The sequence below is a fragment of the Amblyomma mixtum genome, chromosome 7 (assembly GCF_055824585.1).
Source record: "Amblyomma mixtum isolate Tamu chromosome 7, ASM5582458v1, whole genome shotgun sequence".
NCBI lineage: Eukaryota > Metazoa > Arthropoda > Arachnida > Ixodida > Ixodidae > Amblyomma > Amblyomma mixtum.
In genome coordinates, this window is record NC_143018.1 from 2,553,912 (window position 1) to 2,574,601 (window position 20,690).

At 49.1% G+C, this 20,690-nt stretch overlaps 1 protein-coding gene across 37 annotated transcripts in view; it reads left to right on the forward strand.

Annotated features, from left to right (window-relative positions):
* LOC149334803 (uncharacterized) overlaps nt 1–20,690 on the forward strand; it is a 336,596-nt gene that overhangs the window by 261,515 nt on the left and 54,391 nt on the right. For 35 of the 37 annotated variants that reach the window (XR_016283964.1, XM_089551442.1, XM_089551445.1 and 32 more), the window contains 2 exons: nt 6,740–6,763; nt 18,438–18,479. Coding sequence is in view for 36 of the 37 variants with exons in the window: in XM_089551442.1 (XP_089407568.1) it covers nt 6,740–6,763; nt 18,438–18,479 (66 nt within the window). In the remaining variant the exon portion in view is untranslated. The remainder of the gene's footprint in view (nt 1–6,739; nt 6,764–18,437; nt 18,480–20,690) is intronic. The other 2 variants (XM_089551412.1, XM_089551426.1) reach the window with 1 other exon arrangement.

Consider the following 20,690-nt stretch of genomic DNA (forward strand, 5'->3'; position numbering starts at 1 on the left):
GGGACCAACTGAAGATCGTGAAGGTAGCACAAAAATAGTGTTCACTTGCCGTGAACATCGACAACCCGCTGAGCCCATGTGAGACGCGTCGGCTCGCCTCGGCCTTGCGGCAACCCTTCTGGAAGAAGCTCTCAATGCGAAAAATTTTTTTTCTAGCTACAGGTACACTCCTATAGGCACCCTGCGCATCTAACTCCCGCGCGACGCGCGCGCCACTGGCGTGGCGCGCGTCCCTGTCAGGAAGGCAGGGGCAGCCTGACAGCTCCCGCTGTGTTGCGTGCGCCGTCGCGAAGCAGTTGTGCGCCTCCTTCCCGAGCACAAAATGGCACATAACAACAGCAGGACACATTGCTATGTTGTAGGATGCAATAATACATATATAAATTCGCCTCGGACAAGGTTTTATGGATTTCCGACGCGACATTGGGAGACGGCCGACCCTTTGCGACGGGCAACACGCGCGCGTGGTTTCTGGTCAAAAAATGGTCATACCCGTACGGAAGACGCTTACCTGACTCATGCATTGCCTCCTAGACAGGTTTTTGACTCATGGTAAATTCAGCAGACTCGGAGGAATGCTAATGGCTTTCTGGGAACCCTTCCCTTTTCTTGCACCCACGAGTTTCGGTCATTGACATGGCTGTCAACAATATGTCGGCTTAAAAAGCCACGCTGAAATCCACCCGCAGTCACACCTGAGGAAAAAGCCCAAATTTTGGGCTGCAAAGAATCGTTTACATTAGTTCCAGCTATGCGCGGAATCCTTGCTCGCTTCCACTGCGCCTTGTCGTCCTGCGTCTTTTTCGACAGTAAAGGCACGTTTTCAGGGGCAACGGCAACATGCTCGTGATAAATCTTTGCCTGCACGTCTGAACGACTGGGTGATAATTTAGTACAAAAATCATACATCCTAATGTCGAAGAATCAGGGTACTTGTACTAAATGCGTAGAAATTAAACAAACATTGCAATGAAATTCCGCTTTTTGAGCACAAGCGTTCTGCAAGAATCATGCATGAAATAGCCAGGATACTCCTTTTTTGCAGAATCCCAGTCAAAAAGTTTTATAAGAGTTTTATGTTTTCCGCAGGAGTTTCAGTGCGCACAGGCGCTTCGGCACAGCTTGCATTGTCTTCTGCTTGCAAAAGCTCGTTCATTGGACATCTCATATCACCAGAATACTCACGCACGTGTTGTAGCGATAATAACCTGGCAGTTGCTGAAAAAAGAGACAATATGAGTGGCAGATTGCGCAATGGGCACATCATTTCAAGGCGTAGTTTGGACAAGGTATTCCACATCGAACACCGGAGGTGCGGCAAACGAGGTTGTTATGAAGTCAGGTTTGCGTCGTTCGCTCAGCAACTGGAATTTTCTAATTACCTTCAATGCTATGCCGCCTGGCCGTCTTTGAAAGTGCAGGGTAAGCTTTTCTAAATGCAGGGACACCCCAGGCTTGCAGGTGGCTCGTTTTGGAGAGCGTTTCACACCGCTCCAAAAACACGGTAACGGCAGCAGCGTGTTTACATTTGCTTGCCTTGCAACTGCAGCTGGCGGCTACAAGCTGTCTACAGCTACATAAAAAAAAATTGAGTGAGAGTGCAGCGCTGACAGGCATTAGATAGAAATATTTCTTAGCGTTGATCTGATCGTTTTCGGTGGCGCAGTGATGCTTGTCTGCGCAATGCACCGGGCTTCTACTTCGATTCCGTTGCACGATACCACCTCTTTCACATTGTGTATATGGCCTTCTTCAAAAAGCTTCGTTCCTTTCCTGACGTTCGTTCCTCGAAAAAAATTTTCAACCTCATGAATGAATAGGTGGAAATCCCGCCCCTACGAACAGCGGCAGCCGCTAGCAGACGCCATCCCTTCGCAGTCGCGGGGCGAGCCTTCCTGACAGGGACGAGGAACTGGCCGCGCGGGGGAGCTGAACGCAGCCTCGACGGTGGCGGTGCCTGGCGGGTGCAGGGTGCCTATAGCTACGCCAGCTGCTTCGCCTCTTTGCCGTGGTCGCACTTCGCCGTGTTTGTACCTCGGCTGTGGTAGCACCGACCTAGCCACCGCCGCGGTGTACTCCCGAACCGCACCATACGGGAAGAGAGGAAGTGGGAGTGAAAGAAGAAAGACAAAGAGCGGCCGTGATGGAGAATGGAACTTGTGTTTGAGAAAAGGAAATTACGCAGCAACTGTCTCGCACATCTCTGTGGACAGCTGTCATCCGTTCGTACAGGAAGGGTGGAAGTGGGAGTGAAGGAAACAGAAAGAGGGGCCGTAACGACGCGGCGAAAGACTAACTTTGCAATTGGGCTCGACTTCCACTCGGCCAGCTGTAGCTATCGCGTAACTCCAGGTTTAAGCACAGCTAAGCCGGAGCCAATCGTTTTCCATCCTCAAAATCCACTATCATTGTTCTGAGAATATAGCCCGTTTCAGAATGTACCCGCCGCTCATCTCGATTTCAACAGCATGGAATGCAGGTACTGCGGCAACATTTTTATTACCACTGGCGACCGACTATAAAGACCACCTGGTCGCTATGACATGGGTCTACTCCATCTTTGAAAATAGGTATCCGCTTTGGTTTATTTCAGTGATTTTGTCGAAGTGTTTCAAGTATGTTAGTTCCCTTTGGAATTTATTTTGTCAGCAGAATTGCAGAAAAAAATTCATACTTTTTGTCTCGCAGTGTACATAGACGGGTGACAGCAATGTACGATGCAGCATGTGAAATGATGCTGATGCAGTCAATAACGCCAGTCTTTTGTAACTCCTGCAGAATGAGCGGTCGACATGCAGTCGTGCACAAACTTGTCCAACTTCGAGCTCTGTTCTCTATTAACAATTGCCACTGCTATTGTGCCCAATGAAGATTTGTAAGCGAAAACTACACTACGCACTGCGGGAAGAGCGGGAGCTTCAGAAGCCTAAGAAAGGCGCACAACTGGGCCCCAAGGACAGTGGACACACTATTAGCGCTTTAAGCTACGAAACGAATGAAGAGCAATAGCTTCGAAAGGAGAGGAGAGGCGCCTAACTGGCTCCCTGCAAAAGTGGATACCTTAGTCACGCTTAAAGCTATGAAACGAATGGAGCGCGGCAGCTGAGAAAGCAAAGCAAAGGCGCATAACTAGCCTCCCCCCCCCCCCCCCCCCACCCACTTCCTTGGGACTGTGGACACCTTCGTCGCGCTTTATGGTTCAAAACAGATTAGTGCGGCAGCTACGAAAGCAAAGGAAAGACGCATAACTGCCCCCCTGGGACACTGGACACCTTAGACGCGCTTTAAGCTACGAAACCAATAAAGAGCCGGAACCTCAAAAGCAAACGAAAGGCGCATATCTGGCCCTCTCGGGCAGTGGGCACCTCAATGACTGGATTAGCAAGGGCGCTCGAAGAAATTGAAGGAATCAGGCATGTCATCTACGCAGATATCACAATCTGGGTGGAAAGGGGATCCTTAGGAGAAAAACAAGAGCTTCTTCAGCGAGCATACGGACTTGCATGCTCCCCTGACAAATCCGAGGTGCTTAATCTGCAAAACTAGATATCTACATAGGGGAAACGAAGATTCCGGTAGTATCGAAAGTTACAATCCTTGGCGTGTGGACCCAAAGCAACCGTCGTTTTGATCATCACCAGAATGATTGCAAGAATTTCCGACAAAAGAAGAGGTATGAAGGAAGAAGACAGATGTAGGCTAGTACAGGCCCTCGTGGTCAGTAGGATCATATACGGCGTGCCCTACCAAACACCGCTCGATTAAGAAAAAGAGCAGTTGAGAGGCAATTCTTAAAAAAGCATACAAATGCGCTCTCGGACTGCCGGTCTACACTTCAACGGAGAAATTCCTTAAACCTTCTCGCGCAGAAAACAAGGCTGCTGTCCGAAACGGGCAGAAACACGCTGCGGTTGCTGGGCATGAGGGACGCTTTGAAAGAAATCAACAGCACAGCGAACGTTCCAAATGAAATCAGGAGGATCATTGAGATCAGTCTGATTCCGAAAAAGATGCATCCAGATATACATAAGGCGAGAAGAAAGACAAGATCCGAATTCCACGAAAGAAGCTTCGCCGGGGCAAAAGACGTATTATACGTTGACACCGATACGGCTCGGTAGGCAGCGTAGTGGATCACCAGCTCAGGGGAATCAACTGTGCTTCGATAAAAACCAACATCCTCGTCGCTGAGGAAGCAGCAATTGCACTCGCCATCACCCAGCAGAGTGACGGGCCCCATGCACACATCTTTACAGACTCGCAAGAGGTGTGCAGAAGGTACAGCAGTGGGCGCATATCCACTGCAGCCATTCACGTACTCAGGGCGAGGACAATCACCTTTACGAGATGCTCCATGACGTGGACACCAGGCCATGAGGCTGTCAAAGGGAACCAACGTGCGGACGCCAACGCCCGAGCATACGCCAACCGGGAGGTGCGCACCGAAGGGGAACTGGACGCAGTCGCTAGACGGTATAGGGCCATCTTAGAACACGAACGAGCCCTCAGAAGGACCTATCCCCTACCCCACAAAATTCTCGAATATAAAGTGCCGTGTTGCAATAAAAAGGAAACGTTTATGCTTTCAATTAAGTAAAGGCTTCCTTAAAGTTTACATAAATCACAAAGTTTGCGTGCATTTAGGCAGCATTATGTCGGCAAAAAATTGTGGCTTAGCTCTGCTATGCCAGGATATACGTAGCAGCGCGATGGTGAGGTGTCCACATCTCGTGGACACCTGATCAAGAGGCAAGGCGTATAACTGCCCTCTTGGAACAGTGGTCACCTCAACTGGGCTTTTAAGCTAAGTGGCGCTAGTGACAGGTGTGCGCTGCATGCATTAGCATTCACAGCGTTGTGCAAGAAACGCGGCGCTCAAGTCATAGGATGTTGGCTTTCGTTGTGTTCATTGGCGTTGACAACGTTTTACACTCCGGTCATTTTAAGGAAAGGAAGTGCGCATAATGGCTCCCTGGCACAGCGGACGCCTGAACCGTGCTTGTAGGTGGCAAAAACGCGACGCTGAAGCCATAGGCTGGCGGTGTTCATTGTTATTGGTGTTGGCGTTTTCGACGTTTTACACTCAGGTCACATACCGCGCGCGGCACGCCAGATGTGCTCAGTGACGTTGCTTGCTCCTCGCGCATGAGCAGCACAGCTCTCCAGGATACACACGAAACTGCTCAACCTCTGCCAGTGTAGCTCACGCTACAAAAAGTGTGATGCCTAAGGGCAGAGTAGAGTATGTTCTATGATTGTTGATTATGCCCTAGACTTGCAGCATTAACTTCGCGTTTAGGGCGGACTGGGCGACGACATTCACGCCTAAACACAGTGTGAGCGTGCAATATCTCGACACTTAGTGTCGCCAAATAAACCCTTCCCAATTTTACTGTACTTATCGTAGCAATCTCTTTTTATGAACTACAGAAACAAAAAATTGTGGGCGATTGCTCTGTTCTTGCCGGAAAGCGAAAATCAGATCAATTCAGTGGGGAAGAAGTTATATTAACCAATTTCTCTAAGCGAAAACACAGGCGAAGGTCCGCTCTTCGGCCAAAATTTGAACTAAGCAGTTCTTAAACAGTTCAAATCATACGGTTAAAGCTTGCTGCAGCTTTTGCGAAAGGGTTATTTTTGCGATATCAGAGTTGAGAAACACTGCTCGACGGTTTCAGTCGTGCATCGGCATCGAAACAGTGATCTTCAGACGAAAGAGGTCTGTACACACGGCCTGTTTCCGATATCCCACATAAAGGTGCATTCATTATAAAAATTTCTAGCCAAATGTCAGCTGAATAAAATAACGTTGTTGCAATTGTATCCCCTTTTTCGAAGGCCGTTAGATATCCATCAGAAAGCAGGCAAGACGAGGCCTGTAACATGGACTTTGTTCCGATATGACAGTTTCCACGATGCATAGGTCATCTATTGACTGCATATGTAATGCGCCAGCGATCTACTCATTACATAGACGTTAGGCTACAGAGCCTGTTGGAATGCGTACAGCAACATTCAGCGAGAGTCACACTGCAGGATACTGCCATGCATATAGCCTACCGGTCTGGTACTAGGGAACAGAATACGTAGCGCCTCCGGCTGTCGGCAGAGTTCATAGGTTATATTCCCTTCCCACCGGTATTTTTCTTGGCTGCGGTACTCGGGAACGACTTGTCAGAGAGAAAGTACGCTCGTTACTCCGGCGACGCACCCTGGATAAGCAGGTGTGCGACAGAAGTTGAAAATCCAGCGGAAGACAGTTCTTATTTAAATACACCAAGTAATTGGAAGCGACATACCATTACAATGTATGGCAATGAGTAATTAATGCTTGTTTGGAGCAGAATTCAGTGCGCGGCAGCTCTGAATGGGTATTAAGCTAGTAAACTACATTTATTCTAAATGCCTTTGGGGACGAAGGCAATATAGAAGTGAGTTTCTAGAAATGAGTTTCAGACATGAATTCTTCCCTGCTTCACAATATGAGCTAAAATAATTTACATGTGTTAGATTCCTAGTGTTACATTCAAGCTAAAGCCTTACTAAAATGTTCAACAAGAGATGGCGACAAATTTGGGAACGAAGTTCAATTCCTAACAAATTTAAGGAATGAATAACTGGAAGGTACTTAAAAACGATGGACTTTGTTCTTTTACTTTAAACGCCTTTTTTGCGTGCACAATGCTTCTTAAGTGGCATTTGGTGTTCCTAACTAACAACCTCCGATCTCCCCCTCCAGCCACTACCACGACAGTGCCATCAAGTGAGTAACTTTTTTGTATAGTTTGTATATGTGAATTTTGAGCATGCTCTACTATTCGAGGAAACAACTTGGCTGTTGCAAACGCTGAGAAAACCTTCAAAATACATATATTCGTTATGCTTTTCATTTCCTTCGTTATATTTGTACATAAGAGCTTTTCACGGAGCATTACATGAGACAGGTTTGTAGAACCTACTTTAGGTATTCAGAAAACTAGCAGTTTCGAAAAAGATGGATTTGGTATGCCCAGAAACAGATGCGCTAAGAAGATGGTCGGCTGTTGAATACTTGACTCCAACTAAAGGTCTGTAGCAATGATTTCATGAGAACGCCTCAAATGGAGAACAAAACGTGCTGCTTAATAGAACATTGCTTCTAGAAGTATTAATGGATTGGCTACTGATGAAAATTCTGTAAGGGTTGCAATTTTATAATTATTGTCCGTCACAGCCACGTCGAGCTAATGGTTTGTCGCCTAGCTCGGTAGTTTTCGCAAGAAAAAATATAGTATTTAGATTCACAGCTCCTATTTTGCGCTGCAAGCATACCTTTTTGCGAAATCCGTCCTTCAGACTGCAGAACATGCGTCTCGCACCGCTTCGGCGTTTCGAACCGTTTGCACATGCTTGACATATCGATAGGATATTTTTTTGTTTTCCCAAGGCATTTCAAGGCGTCATAAGTTGTCTTTGCGGAATTTAAGGGGGGACACTGGTAGTAAAGTTCCACGAGTTCTTTATATCTTCCTTCCTTGCACCAGAGGTGCACCGCCAGAGACTGTTTGCTTAACTGGAAGACTGAAGCTTTTCTTCGCACCAGGGGTGCCCCGTCAGAGACGGTCTCAAGATGAGTTACGATGCAGGGATAAAGGGAATGCTTGAAGTTTATGTACAGATATTTACAATCACATACAAGTTAAGGCACTGGAGACATATTAAGCGGCAAAAAGACAAACAACAAAAAGGTGGAACTGGCTAACACTAGGGGAGGCCCCTACTCGGCGTAGCCGAAGATGCATAGCACCTGACCTTAGCCCAGAACCCTTTTTCCGGCTCCGGGGCCCGGTTTTAAAACCCTAAAGGCCCGGCCCACATTTGGTAGCCACCAATCATGCTACACTCTTCATACGATTGGCTCATCGAGAGCATGGCCAGCCCTCTAGCCTCCGTAGGGCAAAACACCCTCTCCATGTGCGGGGTAGAACATTCTATCCCTCCAAAATAAAAGTAAAAAAAAACACAAAACACACTCGTGCGAGCACGTGCCGTTCGTTTCCCCAATGACCCTCGACTTTGGCGTCGTCTCGGAATTCGGGATTAACGGGCTTAAGCGGGCAGCTACCACTGTAGCTGACACTGCGAGCTCGGACCTGCATTCCAAGGCGACTTAGCCTTCCCAAGGCTGTTTAGTCGGCGCCTCACCGATACCCGTAGCGTCACCCAACTCGGGCCTTCGCTGCTCGCGGCTAGACGCGCTGTCGCCGGCTATTCCTCATCTCGTTTGCCCCCTCGTCACGGCGCCCTGACGCCGTTCCGTCCGGCAGTGCTTAATCCTTTCAGGAATCCTGCATACTTTTCGAACGAGACGTTCGTCGCGAGCTTGTGTCGCATATCTGGTGTCCGCTAAGACGAGGGGATTAAGACAAGGGGGGGTCGACGTGTGGCGGCCCTTCATCCACATAGCTTTCACCGCTCCCCTGCCCAGCCGACGCGAATCAGCCCCAAAGGGCGATGGACGCCCGAGCGGCCCGGCGCCTGCGCGCGCATCTTTCCAAGAAATGTCATTCTTCCCTTCGAGCGCACCCCACCGTCCCGTCCCGTCCCGTCGAGGGGGGGGGGGGGGGTCCATTGAAGACGGCAGCTGCGGGGTACTGAGAAAGAATTAGCGGTAGTAATGACCCCGCACGCACTACCGATACCTTACACGCCCTTTCCAAGATTCTAAAAAGGGCTCAAATGGCACTTTTAGAATTACAAACAATAGGGATCGGTATCTGCACTTAATTAGTAATTACGTGAGCACTTGCACCAACAAAACCCTCGCCGGACGAGGAACATAAAGAACATGTACACATTCAAATGCGCGTTTCACACATTTAAATCCAGCGCATTGACCGAAGTCGAAGCCGTCGCGCTGCGACCAGTTGCCCCAACAAAACTAAAAGCAAAATGCACATGGGCACCAATACAACATAAGCAAATTGCACAATTACACACAGTGGCATGCCTGCTGTGCGCCGTAAAACGCAGTCCATGTTGATAGGCTGTACCCAGTCCATCTGCATGCACACCGTCGTCCTGCTCGCGAACGAGCACACACACACACAGACACTCGCAACTGGAGCGTTCAGTAGCACTCTTACGATGGCCGTAGGTGGCCACGTGAGCCTCCTTAGTCGCACCGAGTGTCCCTGTGCGTATTCGAGCCGCTACGCGTTAATCAACCCGATTAACGCCAACGCCTGACGGTCACTCAGCTCACTAGGCTGATGACGCCACGGGGCGAGAATTCAAAAGCTGCTGCCCTCCAGGATCGAAAACTTCCTGGTCCTTGATAGGTCCAAAACCTTGACTACACAACGCACCTGAAGGCATGCGCTCTCCGGCGCGCAAGTACGCACCGCGTGCGGCGTAAGGGACATAGCCCCTGCCCCGTCCAACCGTACCAGTACGGTCCGTCTTGCTACACTTGATTTTGCGACCTGTAGCACGGAACGTACTGTTCCTCGTATCGACTATCAATCTGCAAGCCAAGCCCCTGCCTTCTGCCACTTTGCCTCGCTTGGAGCCATTTGCCTCGTTCCTGCACGGGCAAGTATCGAAATTTCCGCTCCCTGCATTGTAGGCGCTGGCCGGCTCCGTAGCATCGTTTAATTCTGGGGCTGCATGAGCCCCCTCGCAGTCATTCGACTTGAATTTGCCTTCTGGCAAGTCGCTACACATCTCCTTGTCCTCGAAGGACCTGGTGTGACACCCGTCGGGTGCGTTCCAGAACTGCGCGGCGTCCGGTCCGGTCGGCTCATCAGGCCCACCTTCGTTCTCTGCCTCGGAGGGAATGTTCCTGTCATCACTAACGCTATGGGGCACTTCATGCCCTATGCCTGACACAATGTGTCGTTGCGGCAACGTTATATTTCCTGCTGTCACTAGCTCCGTGTCGGAGGTCCCCAACTCAGCAATCGAGCCTGCAGGAATTAGGCCGCTGTCCAGCTTGTTATCGGACAGCTTCGTCTCGATTGCCCCAGAAACATCGGAATTTGGCTGCTCCTTTTCGTTGCTAGCCGCGTGTAGTGGCGGAAAAGCTGTGATATTTTCGCGCCCCTCAGGAATCTCGCCCTTACCTCCTGCCTTTTTTTCGGCCTTTTCGAACGACGAGGTGTTCCCGCATGCCGGCTGCTTGTTTACAGCCACCTGGCTGCTGCTTCCTTCACTTGTGCTCGACGAGCACAAGCCTTTGCCTTCCAGCGCAGTCTGTCTGGACTCGGAATAGTTTCCCCTGGCTAGTTCACTAGCCCTCCTAACCCCCTTGAGCTCAGCCAGCTCGAGCTCTAGCTGCTGGCGCTTTGCCTCTAACGCCTTCAAAACGGACTTAACGTCCTGAGGTTTTTCCTCGCGAAGCAGCGTCTTTCCGCCATTTACCTTTGCAAGTTTGGCCTCAAAGTACGCCAAGCGCGCCTTCGCCAATTCTACTTGGCACCTCCCATCGAGTGAGGGTCGCCATGGATAACACTCCATAACGCCGTCTGTTGTCCTACCGGCTCGAACACATGCACAGGGACGTGAACAATGCAACCAAGGAAACTCACGGTTTCGATGCGTCGATCCGCATTGCCAGCCTCCTGGTGTCGGAGTCCACCGCCACTTTCACTGCGCGCTGCGATGAGCTGTCGCACGCCGCTGTTCCTGTGCCCGCTGCTGTCGCCTTGCTTCGACCCGCAGGTCGACCGTCGAGTTTCCGACTCGACGCGCTGCTTCTCCTGGTTGCCGTCTCTCCGCAGGTCCTTTCTCAAAAGCTGACCTTTTGCCTGGTCGTCACCTTTTCCCCTGATTTCAGTCTTCTTCTTCCTGCGCCGTCTTCCAATGGCCGCAGGATCCTGTCGACTGCGCCAGTAAAGTTCCACGAGTTCTTTATATCTTCCTTTCTTGCACCAGAGGTGCACCGCCAGAGACGGTTTGCTTAACTGGAAGACTGAAGCTTTTCTTCGCACCAGGGGTGCCCCGTCAGAGACGGTCTCAAGATGAGTTACGATGCAGGGATAAAGGGAATGCTTGAAGTTTATGTACAGATATTTACAATCACATACAAGTTAAGGCACTGGAGACATATTAAGCGGCAAAAAGACAAACAACAAAAAGGTGGAACTGGCTAACACTAGGGGAGGCCCCTACTCGGCGTAGCCGAAGATGCATAGCACCTGACCTTAGCCCAGAACCCTTTTTCCGGCTCCGGGGCCCGGTTTTAAAACCCTAAAGGCCCGGCCCACATTTGGTAGCCACCAATCATGCTACACTCTTCATACGATTGGCTCATCGAGAGCATGGCCAGCCCTCTAGCCTCCGTAGGGCAAAACACCCTCTCCATGTGCGGGGTAGAACATTCTATCCCTCCAAAATAAAAGTAAAAAAAAACACAAAACACACTCGTGCGAGCACGTGCCGTTCGTTTCCCCAATGACCCTCGACTTTGGCGTCGTCTCGGAATTCGGGATTAACGGGCTTAAGCGGGCAGCTACCACTGTAGCTGACACTGCGAGCTCGGACCTGCATTCCAAGGCGACTTAGCCTTCCCAAGGCTGTTTAGTCGGCGCCTCACCGATACCCGTAGCGTCACCCAACTCGGGCCTTCGCTGCTCGCGGCTAGACGCGCTGTCGCCGGCTATTCCTCATCTCGTTTGCCCCCTCGTCACGGCGCCCTGACGCCGTTCCGTCCCGCAGTGCTTAATCCTTTCAGGAATCCTGCATACTTTTCGAACGAGACGTTCGTCGCGAGCTTGTGTCGCATATCTGGTGTCCGCTAAGACGAGGGGATTAAGACAAGGGGGGGCCGACGTGTGGCGGCCCTTCATCCACATAGCTTTCACCGCTCCCCTGCCCAGCCGACGCGAATCAGCCCCAAAGGGCGATGGACGCCCGAGCGGCCCGGCGCCTGCGCGCGCATCTTTCCAAGAAATGTCATTCTTCCCTTCGAGCGCACCCCACCGTCCCGTCCCGTCCCGTCGAGGGGGGGGGGGTCCATTGAAGACGGCAGCTGCGGGGTACTGAGAAAGAATTGGCGGTAGTAATGACCCCGCACGCACTACCGATACCTTACACTGGTCGTGAAAAAAAAAATTTTATTAATGAAGTCAGTTACGAAATCTTCAGGGAATATGTATTTTTGTGTGCCGATTCTAAATGTGTCATTTAATTTCATGTAAAACAATTCCATCAGCAGTTATGCAACTTTTATGCAAGTATTTTGCGGAGAGTTTTGAAGAAAATTTGCTGCGGGAAACTCGTTGAAATGTATGCCATTAGGTTCTCTTGACACCAAGGAATACAATAAGGATGAAATTGTCTTTCTGCCTATCATAGAACTTGAGTTATAGAGTTTCAGTACCCTATTACTCAAGTTCTATGATAGCCAGGATGATAATTTTACCCTCATTGTATTCCTTGGTGTCAAGAGAACCCAATGGCATACATTTCAGCGAATTTCCTGCAGCAAAGTTTCTTCAAAACTCTCCGCAAAATACTTGCATAAAAAGTGCATAAGTGCTCAAGGAATTGTTTTACGACATATCTAAAATCAGCGCACACAAATACATGTGCCCTGGAAATTTCATAATTATGACTGAATTAATAAAATTTTCTTTTCAAGACCAGTGTCTCCCCTTAAACTGAAGTCGTTTCATTTGAATTCATTGCCTTTTACTGCCGGCTAACTTGCAGACTTGCGGCTAGTCATATCTCGTTTGTCGTGGTTTCTTTTTTTAAATTGCTTTTTTGCTAAGTTTTTTTTTTAGGAAAGGATATGGCGCAGTATGTCTCACATATCTCGGCGGACACCTGAACCGCGCCGCAAGGGAAGGGAGGAAGGTGGGAGTGAAAGAAATGAGATAGAAAAAGGTGCCGTAGTGGAGGTCTTACGAATGATTTCGACCACCTGAAGATCTTTAACGTGCACTGACATCGCACAGCACACGGGCGCCTCCTGGGTTTCGCCTCCATCGAAACGCGGCCTCCACGGCCGGCTTCGAACCCGGGTACTCCGTCTCGGTAGACGGGCGCCTTACTACTGAGACACCAAATAAAACGATACTGCACTTCGTAACCATCTGATATTTTTTATGCATCTTTGCAATGATGCCCGTCATTTACCATAGTGTTCGCTTTACGAGTGTGCGCTTGAAAAAGAGTTCCCTTACGCACTCCTCGATGTCCGGTATTTTTGTTGGAATTTTTTCCCGGAACTGACGGAAGGCGTCCCACTCCCCGATCGATCGGCGTCAGCGTGTGCATCTTTAAGGTCCAACGGCAATTACCGTTTCCAGTGTAAAGTGATCACTTTCTAAATTTTCTTAAAACGTGAGGCTGTCGGTGCCTATGAGAATGGTGTTCTGCTTCCTATTCATAAAGATGATGTCATCTGTTGCGTCAGCCGGCGCAATTCCTTGCCGCCCTCTTCACCATTTCCGAGACCGTCCCATTGCTGCATTCCGACCGCTTTTGATGTCCTCCTTTTGGCCTAATCACGACTTTATGTAGTCCAGGCGTGAGATGAACCTGCTGCGTTTCCATCGAACGCATCGCCATCTTCCTGCTCTCCTTCTTGGCTGAGTTCGCAGCCCGTCGCTCGTGATCCTGCTTTCTTCCTGCGTTCGGGCCACCAACCTGGCGTCCCCCTGCCTCATGGCTATCGTTCGTACGAGCGCTGCGTTTAGACTTATCAATCTTGAACCAACGGGCTTGGATGGAAAATTGCTCTCGCGGAAGAGTCTCTCCTTCGACGGCAACTTCTCATATCGATCTCCTATCGCAGTGCGGGGCCTCAGGGGCTGGCGACTTGCCTCGCCAGCACCGTAAGGGCAACGGCGTCCTGAGTCGACGTTAGGCTTAAAGCGGTCGTCGAAGCGACCAACTGAAGAACATGAAGGTCACACAGAAAGTGTTCACTTGCCGTGAACATCGACCACCCGCGGAGCCCACGTGAGACTCGTCGGCTCCCCTCCGCCTTGCGGCATCCCTTCTGCAAAAAACTCTCAATATGAAGAAATGTAGCGATAGCTACACTCATATAGCTACGTGAGCTGCTTCGCCTCTTTGCCGTGGGCGCACCGACCTTGAGCCGTTGCCTAGCCCTTCGCGGAGGACAACCGAAGCGAACGGTACAGGAAGAGAGGAAGTTGGAGTGAAAGAAGGAAGACAAAGAGAGGCCGTGGGCACCCGTCATCCGTTCGTACATGAAAGTGGACTCGAGTACCACTGGGCCAGCTGTAGCTACCGCGTCACTCCAGATTTAACCACAGCTAAACCACTGCTAACTTTTTTCCATCCTCAAAATCCGCTATCATTGTTCTATGAACACAGCCCGTTTCAGAAGGCACCCGCCGCTCATCTCGATTTCCACAGCATGGAATGCATGTACTGTGGCAACATTTTTATTGCCACTGGCGACAAACGACTAACAACCACCTGGCCGCTATCGCATGGGGTCTACTGTATCTTTGAAAATACTTAATCCGCTTTGGTTTGCTTCTGTGATTTTGTCGAAGTGTTTGCGGTATCTTAGTTCGCTTTGGACGGGTAACAGGAATGCAGGATGCAGCATTTGGAAAGATGCTGATGCAGTCACGCACGCCAGTTTTTCGTAACTCCTGGAGAGTGAGCGGACGACATGCAGTCGTGCACAAACTTGTGCAGACCGCTGTAACGGCGAGCTCTGTTCTCCATTAACAATTGTCACTGCTGTTGTGCCCCAATGAAGATGTGTAAGCGAAAACTACACTACGCTCTGGGCGAGGAGCGGGAGCTTCAGAAGGCTAAGAAAGGCGCACGACTGGGCCCCAAGGGCAGTGGACACACTATTAGCATTAGTTGGTCTGTATCTTTGGGAGTTGTTCCTCCCCTTTATCTAGTGTCTTAGCCGGTGGAAGGTAGACCCGACCGGATAACCTTAAGTGCTGAAGTATGTCCTTGTAAGTTAATAGTGGGGTAGGAGGTTCCACGGCATCCGCACTGGGTGCCCGGGGGAGAAATGCTCGGGCTGAGGCATGTGCGCTCTCGTTCCCTGGGATGCCCTGGTGTCCTGGTACCCATATTAAGTGTTTGTGTGGGGTTTGGTAGCCACGGGTGTAGCTATCTTGCAGGACTTCAGCTGCTAGCGGTGCGACCCTGCCCCTGAGGTAATTGCGATACGCTGTCTGTGATTCTGTGAGATGGTATTCTGAGCTTGTGTGTTGCAGCTAGAGCAATTGCCACTTCTTCCGCAGCCAGTATGTCCCGGCTAGCCAGTACTAGTAAGTCGACTGTTGTATTTTGGTGCACTACCACGACGGCAGTCATTGCTTGCTCGGGACTCGCAGCATCGACATAAAACACGCCCTCGCGCCCGCCGTAGTGTCTTTTCATGGCTTCGGCTCGTGCTTGTCTTCACTGGTGAAAATCGGGGTGCATATTCCTGGGTAGTGGAGCTGCCTTGAGTTGTCCTCTACATGAGGCTGGGATGTTGGTTTTGGTGTCTAGCTGTAGGGGGCAATTGATGTTTAAATCACTCAGGACTTGTCGGCCAGTCCGAGTTATGGAGAGCCATACCACCTGTGCCGTAAGGTGTGCCTCTATCAGCTCATCTATCGTGTTGTGCACACCCTTTCGCAAGAGCCAGTCAGTCGATATCGCAAGGAGTCCCAGGGCCTTCTTGGTGTTGTGCCCACCCAGTCGCAAGAGCCAGTCCGTCGATGTCGCAAGAGGGAGTCCAAGGGCCCTCTTGTAGGCTGTTCTGATTATGATGTCGAGATTTTTGCTGTCACGCTTCTTCAGGTGGAGGTAGGACGCTACGTAGACGACGCGGCTTACAACGAAAGCCTGCACCAGTCGCAGAGTACAGTCTTCTCGCATCCCTTTTTTGCGCGTCGTTATCCTGGCGATCATCCTGGCGAGATGCTCGCTCACGAGCCGTAGGTTCCAAAGGGTGAGAAGGTTGTTGCCGTTATTATTTATGTACAGACCCAGTATCTTCAGGGTCTGAACTTCGTTGATGGGTGAGTTATCTACGCAGATGTTGATGGTGTCCTGATTCTTGCGTTGACGGAAGACTATGAGTTCGGATTTTTCGGGTGAGCACGTTAGTCCACACGCCCGTGCATAATTTTGAACTGTTGCCGCCGCTGTTTGTTGTGTTTCCCATACTTCCCATGGTTGTACAGATGGTTATATTGGGACAGTGGATACCATAGTTGTGCTTTAAGTTACGAAACCGATGAAGTGCAGAGCTTCGAATGCTAAGACGCATAACTGGCCCACTGGTACAGTGGACACCTCAGCCCTGCTATAAATGCGTTGGCATTGACATTGTCGTGGCAGAATCGCGACACTGAGGGGCGCATAACCGGCTCCCTGTGTCAGTGGACGTCTGAACAGTGCATTGAGGTACGTAGGGTGATGAGAGATGTGGGCTGCATGCGTTAGCGCTGACAACGTTGTGACAGACACGGGTCACTGCAGCAATATGCCACAGCGTTCATTGGGTGAACAAACTCTGCTCAACCACCTGCAAGGGTGGGAGGGCGCTATGCCTATCCAGTATCCGGTACGCTCTTCTAACTAGGTTGAGCAGTAGTTATACCGCAGCTAATCTTTAAATACATGATATAAACTCCGGAAAGAAAATTTAGTTCTACGTCTATACAAGTATTTCCTACATATAGTAAACAAGATGCTTTTAACGAAGTAAAGGCCTCGTTGTCTCAAAAATACCGCCAATCTCTCACCCAAAAGTGGCATGTGGCTAAGAGCACAGAACATTTTCTACGATTGTGGATTGTGCCCTAGGCATGCTGCATTAAATTTGCGTTTAGGGCAGATTGGGCTAAGACATTCACGCCTAAACGCCGTGTGAGCATGCAAATTCTCTGCACCAATTGTCAGCCAATAAACCCTTGACACACAAGTATGCACAAGTTGTGTGCATACAAATTGTGTGCGATTGCTCTCTTCTTCCCGGAAAGTGAAAAATCAGAAGAGTTCAGTAGGAACGTAAATATTGCTACTACATTTCTCTAAGCGAAGACCTAGGCGAAGGCCCGCACTTGAGTGCATAATTTGAAAAAACAGTTCATTACAGTTCTGTGAAAGTTATTACTGCTACATCAGAGTAAATGTTTCTTCGTGCATCGGCATCGAAACAGGGATTTTCGAATTTAAAAGCTCTGTACGCACGACCTTTTTCCGCTAAGTGAGGCAAAGGTCCAGACATTTTAAAAATTCCTTGCGAAATATGAGAAGAATCTTTTCATGTTCCTGAGCCATTTCGACGTGAATTTGTCACATGACTGTGAGTGGAACGGTATTCTTCTTCTAGGGCGCAAAATAATCAACAGAAAATCTGAACGATACGTATAACATCAACTTGTTCCGATATGTTAGTTTCAATGATGCATAGGCTGTCTAGTGCTTGCATCTGTAACGCGCCAGTGCTACAGGCGCGTTACAGGCTCCGTGAAGTAACGGAGCCTGTTGTAATACATTCCTCAACAAGCTTACATTCACCAACGTAGCGTATCCAGCTGTGGGTAGAGTTTAGAGGTTCAATTTCCTTCTCACCAGCAGTTTTTTGGCATTTGTTTTCAGGAAGTATTTAAAGTACATGCGATAGCGGGCCTGAGCACGTGTGCGAAAAATGTTGAAAAAGCAGCGAAAGACAGCAACACTTATTCTCCTGCTCCGCAAATAAATACTGCAAGGAATTGGAAGCCGCATCCCGTTACCAATTTTTATTTGGTGTGCAGATTCCCAGAGAGTTCCATACACTAGATTTGGTGTAGTATACAGGCCTAGTATACAGGCAATACATGACAATGAGTAATTACTGCTTGGTTGTCGTAAAATTCAATCCGCGGCAGCTGTACTTCAGAGCTACAAGACTCTCCACGTCGTTGCGCAGAGTGAGAAAAAATAGTTTGGTGCCGGTACATTTATTTCGATTACCACCAAAACCAAAGACATTACCACTAGGTCCAAGACAAAGATTACCACTAGGGCCAAGACAGGAGTGGATAGGAAATGCATTTCAGGCAAGAATTGTTCCTGCGTAACATTATTCACCTTCCTTACACTCCGGTTTACTGCGCTTCTAAGGCCCTACTGAAATCTCAATGATCAAGAGTAGAGGTGAAAAATCGGGGAATGCGGTTCCACTTCTCATTTAGGAATGAATTACTGAATAGAAGTTAAAAACGATGCAATATTTTTGTGCGGGATCAGTGCGAACTCAGATATACAAGGGCAGAATTCATAAATGCAAAACGATGTCACAAAGAATTTTCTTCAACAGAATTTAATGTAATGTTTTTATAGCAATATTATTCGAAATATATATATCTCCAAATTCTGTTTAGACACTTGAATCAGCGCCTTGTCAAGCGACATTCGATGCCATTTGGTGTTCAAAAGTAATCATCTTTTTTCTCCTGCTCTAGGCACGACGACACCTAAGCCGGAGGTGGTGAAGAGGACATTGAGTGAGTAACTTTTGCGCATACTTTTATGTCAGTTCTGAGCATGCTCTTCTATGCTCTAGGACCCACCGGCACTAGGACACATCTCTCGCTGGCATCGCAGGGAACGACGTCCCGGTCCTTATCACATTTGTCGACTATTTGTTTGAAAATGTTTATCCACTTTCTTTTCCTTTAAAGATGTTCACTAAGAGCTTTCAGTATATTCGTTGGCTTTGGAGTGCTTTTATGCGGAAAACCGACGCCACTGTCTTGAAGCGATAAAGATATAGTAATAGCGGAACCTTAACAATCCTTTTTCTAAATACTGGCCTATATTGCTAACACACGTTATTCGAATCAGCGGCTCCGTTATTCTATATTCAGCAGCCCATTTCCGCGTGTCTCCTGCAGCGTCGTTCTGCCTTTTTATGAACGCTTCCCACACCCCTTAAAACTGGCACCCGTATTGCTCCTGCTGATCAGACGTCTTCAAGATGTGCTGGTCCTTACTGATTTTAGCCATTTAGGAAGTGAGCGGTGGCAAAGGCCCAGAACATCTTGGGCGTAGCTAATCAACGTTTCGCTGGCCTGATGCGCCCATACGCGCAATTAATGCCCAGCACGATTCTGCAGACGCCAGTGTGACCGAAGAAATCCGCAAAGTGGCCATTGAATGCGTTCGAGAGCTTTGTTGGGTGGGTGGAAACGCTCAAGACAACAGCCAGTCCTTTTGCATTCGGATCGTCTTTGAAGACTAACTGGACCCGCTATTGAAGAGCCCCATCGCTAGCAGATGCGCTCACGGAGACAGGACCTGAGCTCGTTCAATACTTCTCGCTATAGACACAACTAAAACATGTCTACACTTCAAGAACAATGGATCCGGCTCAAGAACAATAAACAGCCAAGCTGCAAGGCCTCGGGTGTCAAGTAGGGCACCTCCGTGCGTACTAACAACTCTCCCATGGGTGACTGCCCCTAATGGCGAGGTTCTCTTCATACCTCGTAACATGGATACTCCGAGGCATCTAGCGGGAGCTGGAAATGAGCCGAGCTCGCGGCAGTATGGACACATTTAGAAATAATTATGGACACATTCAGAAATAACTATATAATGCAGTTTTGCCACGTGGGATAGCAAAGCACTCGCACTGTCGTCATTCCTTCCACCCACCAAAACCATACGCGCGGCAATACCCACAGCGATTGTATGTTTCGTCTCGTTCTGTGGTTTCATGTGTTAGCGCTGTTAATTTTATTTCTACAATACCCACTCAAAGACAAGCCGAAGTTAGGCTACCGCAGAAGACATTGCTCAGCCCGAGCATCCCAGCAAAACTCTCCTAGTCACAACGAGCAGTCAGGCCTCTTTTAGGACCTTGTGGAACAGACACCACAGCGAATCCTTCTCATCGTTTGAGATTGAGGGGAACTCGCTCATGCAAGCGCCTGCTCAACAACCAGACTCTGAGCTCACTCTTGCCTCACAATGAACCCTTTGAAGGGCTTACGCGACCAGTCACAATGCAAGCACTGAGGGAGATATCATAACTCTCGTAGACTGTAGGACTCGTCACTACACTCACAGAAACTCCTACCATTCAAAGAGCAGTTACTCAAACGGTGGCCCAGTCCGATCCCTCCTCTCCATTTCTTTTCCAGAAGGCCCCAGACGAACACAAGGACAATAGATTTCTAAGAAAACCGGACACTTCGTATTCATGCCTAGCAATTCAGGAAAAAAGCATTTTAGAATGGGAAACTATTGATAAACGAAATTTATGTCCAGTTTACCGAGAAAGTTGGACATGACCCACTATTGAAATTGTGCAGTTAATTTGTTTGCTTCAGCGCTCACTAAAAACCAATCAGTGATGATATAATACACATGGTAAGGTACGACAAGTAGGATTCAAGTAATCGCTATACGCCCTGGCTGACCCCTCTCCGCCCATTGCACCAGCCTCAGTTGTGGAGCTGGGTTGGAGCTAGAGACCACGACATGGCTCAAGCGATAGTCCGCATGTCAAAGCCGACAAAAACATGCGGTTGGTTCCCCGCCTTGAAGATGTATGCGTAAGAAATAAGCTGAAGGTTTGAACAGTCACCATCGGGAATTTAAAGCTGGTGAACCCTTGCTGTGAGGGCACGTCAATCTTCAAGGTTCGTTCGAGTGTGAAATCATTCCTTTACGAGTCGCCTTCTGGTGTTTCTGAACACCCTCAAGAACAT